This window comes from Lepidothrix coronata, unplaced genomic scaffold, assembly GCF_001604755.1.
Source record: "Lepidothrix coronata isolate B3197 unplaced genomic scaffold, Lepidothrix_coronata-1.0 Scaffold64, whole genome shotgun sequence".
In the NCBI taxonomy this organism is placed as follows: Eukaryota; Metazoa; Chordata; class Aves; order Passeriformes; family Pipridae; genus Lepidothrix; species Lepidothrix coronata.
This window is the reverse complement of record NW_016690244.1, coordinates 5,020,596-5,030,800: the sequence shown is the minus strand read 5'-3', so window position 1 is coordinate 5,030,800 and position 10,205 is coordinate 5,020,596. Positions and strand designations below refer to the sequence as shown.

General features: G+C 39.4%; 1 protein-coding gene across 1 annotated transcript in view; it reads right to left on the bottom strand.

The window, feature by feature from the left end:
- Window positions 1–6,256, bottom strand: part of LOC108498792 (prostatic acid phosphatase-like) — a 14,183-nt gene extending 7,927 nt beyond the window's left edge. Inside the window, exons 1-4 of the mRNA XM_017817930.1 lie at window positions 6,143–6,256; window positions 4,702–4,797; window positions 1,775–1,861; window positions 1,034–1,186 (exon numbers count right to left, since the gene is read on the bottom strand). Coding sequence (XP_017673419.1) covers window positions 1,034–1,186; window positions 1,775–1,861; window positions 4,702–4,797; window positions 6,143–6,256 — 450 coding nt within the window. The remainder of the gene's footprint in view (window positions 1–1,033; window positions 1,187–1,774; window positions 1,862–4,701; window positions 4,798–6,142) is intronic.
- Window positions 6,257–10,205: the final 3,949 nt, after the last annotated feature.

The window sequence follows — 10,205 nt, the reverse complement described above, 5'->3', positions numbered from 1 at the left end:
TGAATGAGGTGCAGCACCTGCTTGCTGAGTTTGCTAGTTGTGTTGATACTGGACAGGTATTCCTGACTGTCTGCTGGGATACCACCATGTGTGACAGTGTCAGAAGCAGCTCCTGACTCTATACCAGGCTGTGTGTGTGAACAGGAAGACACATTTTTCCATATCTTCTCTCTTCATGCTCTCATCACCCCAAGGTGAGAACCTATTTAACCTGATTCCCCCATCATCACAAGCTGTGTTAACTAGACTTATAAGCCCACACAATTTATCTTGCATCACATTTGCAAACCTTCTCTTTCAAACTGGGACTCATACTGCACACATCTAATCTTTTCTAACTTTTTACGATAGGTTTTCCATACACAGGAAACTCCAGCTCCACTCAGCTGCCCAGCCTTGTCCTCTAGGAGGTGTATGTGCAGGCTACAGAGCTGCTATCCACATGCTTCCTTACAGCTCCAAGGTGAGGAGTTGAGGAAGGGAGATAAATAAATGAATTGCCCTGTGAACTCCTGTGCTTAAAGCTCCGAGTCCTCCTTCCTTTTCCCTTTTACTTTTTTCACCCATCCTCAAAGTGCATGCACTTACTTGCAAGGTGCATGGAAAAAATCCTGTGACTCAATTCTCACTGTAATGTAAGTCCCAGAACGATTCTTTTGTCTCAGGCTGCTGACTGAGAAATGTTGAAGCACTAGTGATATTAGGTGTGTTTCCTCTTCTCACACAAAGAAAGTCATGTTTGTGATAAGATTAGGATTGATCTACTTCTATAGTGATTTACTCACATTACAGTTTAAATATTTTTCTCTGTACCTAAGACTTCTGTTTTTTTTCCTATTTTGTTAAGACCAGGTCTCTGATACGTAAGTCCATTCCTATGGAAACTCTTGTCAATATTTCTATTCAGCTTATTAGGCCTTTCTGGACAATTCTTCATTGGCTTTACCATGCACTTTTTGCTGCATCTTCATCTCATATTCTATGTACTTTACTAATCATTAAGGGAAAGCAAATGCCTCTAGTTTATACTCACATTATCATGTGACAGTGGCACTGTGTGAACTGGAACTGGTTGCCAAAGTATTCTGGGGTTCCAAATCTGCTCCTGTGTCAGTGGGTACAGTCCAGCAAGACTTGCCTGAGCACTCATAAGCGTGTGATCACAGTCAGTGCTTTGAACATAAATCTGAAGGGAAAAAAAAAGAAAAAGTTCTGAATGTAATTTTTCCCATTAGATTTGTTTTTCTTTCCTCTTGGTAGGAAAGAAGGGGGATGGTACTGTGCTGGGGAAGTTGTCATTAAAATGGGGTGGCATGAAGAAGGAGGATGAACAAAGAGTGAAGCTGCAATAAAAATTCATTGAACAAGTGAGCTGCAACATGATAGCATTTCCCTTCAGAATGGTAGTGGAAAGCATCAGACTCACTCTATTTGACCATTTAGTATTTGGGACGTCATATGTGCATTGAAAAGCTGGAACCTAAATGAAAACTAAATTGTATCTTCAACTCCATCTCAAAGTGGCATTGGAGATATTTGACATAGATACGCTCCCATACAGTAGTGACGGATCTGAACCTGGTGTACAGCCTGGTTTTCAGTTGACCATCATTCTGAATAAAAGCTGAACCACAGTTTCACAGATAATATGAAATTACATTGAATTCAATCACTATTAGTTTTCTCCAACCACACCAGGTTTAGACACTCATGCATCCAGGAAGTCCCATTAACATCCATGACAAATATCCTCCCGCCCAGATCCAGCACTTGCCTCACTCTGCTTGTATACAACACTCAGGAAATGAGAGTATCTCCTCCGCGTGTACTGGCCAAGCTCATACTGTTGTTGTATGCCAAGCTGTAGAGGTAACAGAACAGAGTAAGAGGCTAAAGAAATGTGCTAGGCATTCATTCCTACAATGACAACAAAAACCCAAAAATATTTCATATTATTTTCATAAAGACATTTTTCCTTTCACAAGTGAAGAATGAAAGAAGACATGCGAAAAAAGCAGTAAAGTTGCTGTGTATCTAATACTGGATAATGTTAGATATGATTTCCTGGTGGATACAGTTTTGTATTTTGCTCTGTGGAAAGATACATGTATGTTTATCTGAGCTAGTGAGACTGGCTGAGGGGCAGGGTGACTTTAAGCAGCCATAGAGATGTCCCAATACCATTTGTCTAGTTTCAGCTCTATTGCTGTCTGAGATGATTAACTGAGAGTGCAGACAGAGCAGCCACCTGCCCATGAAGACACGTACAGGATATGAATCCCATAGAGTATCACGAGTGACTCCATATGGAGGCTACGTTTTAGCTTGGGCAAGACCTAATTTTTAAGAATAGAAGACTTGAAGTAAAAGTCATCCAAGGCTTCAGGTATTGTGCTGCAATGCTTAATTATTAACAGTCTGAAACATTTGATTCTTGGTTCCTGCCTGACTATGTTCCCAGCTTTCAGTCACTGGATCTTGTTATGCTTTTGAATACCATTCACCATCACAGATCTTATTCAGAGTTAAACAATAATCCATAAAATGAAATCAAGTCAGTTATTCTCTGTGTTAAATTAGACTGATGACAATTCTCCCTTGCAGCAAAAAGGGTTTTCCAGTCTCAACATTTTAGTAGCTCTTTGCTGAAGATTTTCCAACTTACCTACATAATTTTGTGAACACATGACAGATGAATCACAGAATCAATTAGGTTGGAAAAGACCTCTGAGATCATCGAGTCCAACCTATGACCTAACACCACTAAGTGGCGCATCCAGTCTTTCCTTAAACACCTCCAGGGATGGTGACTTCACCACAATCAGGTGCAATGTCCCTGTAATAGTTTCAATATTTTCATCTTTTTACTTGCACCTGGTGTTACCTGGCCTAAATTTAAATATATTCCACTCTCCTCATGTAAACATTACTGTTCACTGGGATTACTCATTGCTTCCTAAAGTAATTTTATAGGATCAGAGGATAATTCAGACTGAAAGGGACCTCAGTAAGTCTCTAGTCCAACCTCCTGCTCAAAGCAGAGTCAGCTATGAGGTCAGACCAAGTTACTCAGGGCCCACTGTGTGTGTATGTGTTCACCTCTTTTTGTTGCTGAAATTGTGCATACAGTTTCCTAGGGTATATGTGTGGCTTAGGCTTCTGCCCCAGCTTGCCTAGTGCGTATGTTGTGAAATCCTGACACCTGAGTCTTGAAGCGTTCCATGCCCTGGAGCAAGCTGGCATGGAGAGCTGAGCTTGAGTAGTGTTTATATGGAATGACTGAGTCAGAGCTGAGTTAAAGCATAGTAAGCCGGTCTGTTACTCCTGTTTCTTCAAGGGAGGTGACATGGGAAGAAACAGGCTTGATTTTGCATTGGAGATCAGCCTGGCCCCCTAAGAATGGTGGGGAAGAGGAACCCCTCAGGCAGTTTGTTCTATTCTGATTTTGATGGAGACCTGGCAAGTGACTAATTTGCCCAGGAAAGAGACCCACTGGACATAAGGGGGGTGTGTGCCTAACAGAGAGACACACCTCACAGTCTGCCTCCACATGCACAGTAGCCATTTATCTGGGACAACCAGAATTCTGGCACACCTAAACTACTTCAGTGAAGCTGCCTGGTTCCCAGAATGCTGTGAAAATAACTAGTGGATTTTTCCATCCAGACAACTTATCTTGGGAAAAAAAGGAATGAAACACAGGTACACAGACACTGTGGGTACTGCTGGTGGGAGTGGAGCAGAAGCAGGGTTAAAAACACCTAATGCCCACATATTGCCTTACAGTCTGATAGCGCAGGAGTTCACCCTTGGCTCCATTCATAAGAGGTGGCATCTAATGGAAGTTACAGTCAATGCAGACATAGTTTCTGCAGTTGCCTCAGCTGCTGTGATAGCTGATAATTATGTGCAAGCTCAGTTCTGCTGTATTCCACCAATGCCTGCATTAAAATAGCATCATAGAATCATAGAATATCCTACGTTGGAAGGGACCTATCAGGATCATCGAGTCCAGCTCCTAGCCCTGCAAAGGACACCCCAAGAATCTCACCATGTGCCTGAGAGTGTTGTCCAAATGCTTCTTGAACTCTGACAGGCTTGGTGCTGTGACCACTTCCCTGGGGACCCTGTTCCACTGCTCAATAGCCCTCTGGGTGAAAAATCTTTTCCTGATATTTGCTTAAACCTCCCCTCACTCAGCTTCATGCCATTTCCTCAAGGCTTGTCACTGGTCATCAGAGTGACCTTTAAATCTACTTTCCTGGACACAGCATGAGAGGAGTTTCTACTAGTGCTGACCTTAGTAGTTCATGAGCTAGGAAACATTCCTATTCAGCAGAGATTCAGGGAGGGGTCTGTGAGTACCTCCACCACCTTATGCTACTGTTGGATAAAGCTTTATATGTGGTCTCACATAAACTGAGGTGGTCACCAATGCCTGACTGTTTCCAGGAGACCCTAGTCTGCAATCAAACAACTCAACATGCTGCTATTGACCACAACAGGCTGACTCAGTGTCATTTAAAGTTAGTGAGTGCTGTTGCTGTAGTTTTCTAGTAAGTTCTTTGGCTGTCTTTCTGGAGATCTGTATATGGCAACTTGATAAGGGCTTTCTCCAAGTGGAAGCAAAGTTTCAAACCCCAAATATCAATACACTATCTTCCAATATTTCGGTATATTGCCACAGGTAAGCAAGCTCACCTTAGTAAGCTGTCCATATCCTTGCTGTCTTACAATTTCTTTGTGCATATCAGTTGGAAAAAACTCCTCTGGGGTGTGATCACCATGGCGAAATACCTGATAAAATAGATGAAATTCCCTTTGTGTTACTGGTATTTTTGTGGTAAATATAACTTATTAGTATAATCACAAGAGATATGCAATGAGAGTGAGTACTGTATGTGACAGATACTAAACATATTAATAGTGCTTTCTTTAAGTCCAGAGAGCTACATTTCCTGTTTGATTTATTTAGGCAAATATAACTGGGTTTTTTCCTGGCATTTGAGAAGTAATTAGCTCAAATAAATTTTTGCAAGTTACAAAAACTACAATATATCGTAAGATATTGAAGAGGTTTTATGTGTTTTAGGAGGTATAGACCACAATATTAAATAAACAGAAAACAAACTGAAGCATGTAAGTAATTTTGCAGAAATACTTGAACATTAATATTTTGCTATGACTAAGCTGGAATTCAGAAGGAAAGAACCCAAACTATTGCTCAAGATAACAGTTCTATGGCTGACTGCTGTGAAGTGCTCTGTCTTGGCAGAAATTAGCCTTAAAAAGACATATGTTGACTTTTTTATCACAAGGGGTGATAAAAGTGTTATCTGATATCTAAATACAGACTAAACTGTTACTCTGAAAACATTGAACCTGATCTGGAATTTCACTTCAGATAAAAGATATATTTATAAAGATACATAAAGATACATAAAGAATTTTTCATTCCTACAATGACTTCTTTCCTTATCCAACATAATTCCTGTGGATATGTGCCATATAATTCTAAAATTTTAACATCAGATTTTTTTTTATTTCTTATTCCAAGCAGGGAGAAATAAGATCAAAAACTGCAGCACAATAATTATGTAAGTGATTTACAAGTATGTGTAATGTTCAGAACAAGATTCAGGCTTCCTGCAAACAAATGGTATGTCATAATCATTGGAAACAGCATTTGTTTCACAGTACTGGTTCTGTGTTGCTTGTTCAATGTCATTGTACACTTGTTTGAGTTTCATATACTGAAATTTGTTTTGCATGTTAATCCATTGAAACCACTAGAAAAGTGGAAACTCTTCCATAGTAAAGAGGGTTTTGCATAGTCCGTATTTAGTTATGTAATCCTCTTTTACCTTTTAAAACAGAATCCTGCATTATTGTCTCTTAGTGCTATAAAGTAAGCATTCTATATCCATCCAGAAAGTAAAGTTCATCTAGGAATGTACAAAGGAGATAACATTTTAAAATCTTATTTAAAATTGGGACTTTTTTTGGACAATGCAATAACGAATTTTGAATATGCAGGAAACACTTTAATATTCAAAAAGTACTCCCTCTTCCCTACCCTAGAGTAGAAGACCAGTAAGTGACATTTGAAGAAATTCCACTTGCCCATGAACTATCTACTTACTATGGACACAAACTTCAGTTTTCTTTTAGCTGTCGTTTGGTGAAGAAAGATGCAGAAAAGGCAGAACATGAAACACAGACTCCAGATTCCACAGACCAGCTGCCTTGCTCTCATCCTGAGGGTGGCTTTCAGCTATTTTACACACCAAGGTCCCTAGCTGGATGTGGTGATATGGTAGATATATTGCTAAGAGGGGTGGAGTCAGCTGTGCTTAGTGAAGTCTGAAAGTGGGCTGTGAACTTGCCTCCTCCTGCCTTTTTTCCCTTCTAGGGTTAGTGTTTTTCAGGGAAACCATAAAATGAAAAGTAGATTTTTTATTTTTACTCAATTCCTGTGTCCCATGTATAACATGGAGTGGAATTTCTGAGTCCTCTAATTCCTGCTCTGGCACTTGCAAGGCAGGTGAAGGTAAAAAATGAGAAGTTGCCTTCTATTATTTAAGCTAGGATTTAGTATGGGTCAGTCAGCTTTCCCAAAAGTGAAAGGGCTGCAGATATCTTACTGTATGCAAAAGAGCTAGTAAACCATCTGCATTCCTAATGCTCACACAATTTTCTCTGAACACTTTGTACTAGAAGGCTAGAAGGAGCAGTGCTGACAAATGTTCTTTCATAATGAGTCTCTGGATTCTTCCCTGGATTTGACTGTGGTTTGCAGGAGGAATAAACATCAGAAGGTTTTGTTGCATAGGACTAGGAATAAGCCTAAGTTCATCGTAAAAAAAAAAAACAAAACCAAAAAAAAGAAAAAAGGAAATTTTAATCTCTTCAGTAGATTGACTCTGTCTCTAGTGTTAAAGCCTGTGCCACTAGATAGTTTTCTAGAACTATCCCCCAGAATTTTGTACAGCTACTTAATTTTTTATTTTCAAATTTCTCTTGCTGCAAACCCTCTCATTATTACAGTGTGCATAAATCAAGAACTGTTTGTCATTAAATACAAAATAAAATTTTATTAAAAAACAAAATAATAAAAAAAAAGAAATATCTAGCTCAGACACCTGGGCAAGAGACAGGATGGATCTTGCAAATTATTGGTCTATATTCAGTGTTAATGGAAGTCCTTTTAATATGTTAAAATTGAGGGTGATTTCTTAGTCATCAAAAGCTCTCAGTATGTAAGTATTTAAAAGAAATTAATGAAAAAAATTGTCATGTTGCTACCCAAAAAGATTATATAATCTTGAGCTAGTATATAACAAAACACATATAACAAAACTTTTCTTTGAAATTATTAGGTATAGACTTGTCTAGAGGGATCTGTTCTCCTTCCTGAGGTAACACTTTTGTATCTTTCACATCATAGGTTCCTCTATGAAACATTCAGAGGTCAGACTTTCATTTCTGCTTTTTGCCTGACAAGTTTAACACAGTCATGCAGAAATAGAAAAGTGTGAGGAGTTGCCCACATTCATTGAGAAGGAAAATTCCTTTCTTTCTTTCTTTTTTTTTTTTTTTTTTTTTTTTTGAGGAAACCTGGGGGAGATATGGGTCAACTGATTAAAGCTGCTTACACCCTGTACATTTTCTTGCCTCCACTGGCTGTCAAACCTCAAAAAATCTCTCTGGAAGGGTCTGTGTTTTGCTGTTTCTAGAGGACATGACATCAGACATTACTCCTAAAATACATTGCTCTGCCAGACAAGGTTTTTAATTAGACCAACTGAGAAAAAATAGGCAAGTTCTCACAATTGCAAGGCTCCATTCAGGCTTTTCAGATACTGTAGGTATGTCTAGCAGGGACAGCAGATCTACAACAGGAGCATTCTTTTCAAGCATCCATTGCCTCACACTTTGAGATTTCTGTAATAAGGGAGGTGAAATTACTCTTACTTTGGGGATGACAAAATATTAGTGTCAATATTGGTGTACAAATATTTGTAAAATGTGTAAAAATATTAGTGCAAAAACTGATACTTGCTTCCTTTCATCTGATCATGGCGCCTCTAATTCTGTGGGAAAAAAACACATAAAGGGCTGGAGTTATTTTAAAGTACACCATGTTGGTTAATTCTGTTCCTGTTCAAGGTCACAGAGGGAGAATGAAATGGTGCTCTGTGCCTGAGACTGAAACTCCAGAGAGCAGGATATGGAGCTTTTTGGCAGCTCTTACCTGAGAAAGAAATTCCTTATAGGTTGTGAGAGATGTGGTAACTACAGCCATTTCAAAGTCAAGGCAACTGCTTCTTTAATATGCTTGCAGTCTGTGTTAAAACAACAGCTGAGGTGGAAGAAGAGAAGATAATGATAAAGGTAATAAATTAATCTCTCTCACTTCCTTGGGAGGACAAAAGAAAATATATGAGGTGTAGATCACATGCCTTTATCTTACCAATAAACTTGATGAAATATTTATGAGATCATGATAAACATAATATTTTTAAGCAAGTAAAGGTACAGCTTTGTGTTGTGTCCTGTATTGTGATATCTGAAGGTAGTTAAGACATGCTGCTGGATCTCTGACGCTGTTGAGGGAATGTAAATGTTCATTAACAATGCTTCAGTGCTTTAAAATAGGTTCATGGTTTAAGTGCCAATATTGTATTTGAAAGCTTATTAATCCAAAGGACAAAATTTGGCCCTCTACCCCCAAATTACAATATGAAGAATCCTTTCCAGGCTGTGGTGCTTACCGACTCTCCCAGCTTTTAAGTGTAGGGTTAAATCTGTTTGGTATGTAACCATAATGTAGGATTGGACTTGCAGCTTGAGATGCTACTTCTTCATTGGCGGTGGAGAAGGAGGCAGGTGGAGGAGGGACTTCAACCTTCTCACTCTGCCTCCCCTCCTTCTAACTCCTTGAAGTGACCCCTTAGTGGGATACTTATTCCAGCCTCTGGTGTTGGAGTCATGACTCTGTGGCTTCTGCAGTTTTGATGTCCATGTTCACTTCCATGACTTTTCCTCATCATCTTTCCTCAGCCCCAGTAAAATCAGGGCTGTATCTGTCAACAGAGTTTCATGTTTACTTTGGTTTACAGTGTACTTCTTTGTCTCCTGCTTGCACTCTTTAATGAAATGATAAAGAAAAGTGAGGGTATCATTCATTCAGCTGCAATAAACTAACAGCCAGAACAAAAAAATTCCTACTCCAATCCACTTGCTTAGCATCTAAATAGATAGGTATCAGTTGCCTTTATTTGGCTAATGCTTAACACAGATTTCTTTGGCCCTTTATGCTAGGAAAACAAAGGCCTTTCATGTCATGTCACCATGCCTGTGTCTCAGGGACACATTACCCCCACCTCAGAAAGAATTCTGCCCCAATCAGATACACATTTTCTGTTAACGATTTCAGTGCTAACATGCGGCAGTACTCTTTCAGCTCATTTTAAGACTGAGCTAAAGGCATGTTCAGCTGCCCTGAGGAGCTGGGTCAAGACTTGTCAGGAGTATGAACAAAATGGAGCATCTTTGCCCTGCTAATAGGGTAATATTCACTGGTAGTTGGGGCCCTTATGATCTGTGCATGATGGTCTTGAAGCTGCTGGCAGAAGACATCGCTTACTGCCCCATATTCTCTGTTTCTTCCTTAAATGACAGCAGGAAACAAGAGACAGCAGTTGGTGTTGGGCCTTGTGAGGAATAGGACTGTGGTCATTCTTAGACCATTCGGTGTTCTAGGCAATTGCCTTCTGTTTGGGTTCAAAGCCGCACTCTTGATGCCAGTCTGAGATAAAGTACTTCTTTTGCCCAGTGACCAGCTTCTTCTCCATTACACTGATGCAAATATAGAGTAACTGTTTGGAATTTGATGAACTTATTCCAAATATATTTTCCTTTAAGGTTTGCACATTCTTCCACTGATTATGTTCTCAGCACATTCTGATCTTCTGCATTTTGTGGCTGTGTTTGGGATATGTGCATCTGCTGCTCCAGATCCTCTTTTGGTATGAGCTAGATTAACTTTTTAACTTTTATAGAGTTGCATTGGCTTACAGGGACTTCAAAACACAGGAAAATGCTAAATTCCATTTCCCCCATTGGTTCTGATGAAGAAAAATTATCATAAAACTGGATCCCTGTGTTAATGCAAAAAAAGATCAAGTTCTAGATCTAACCTT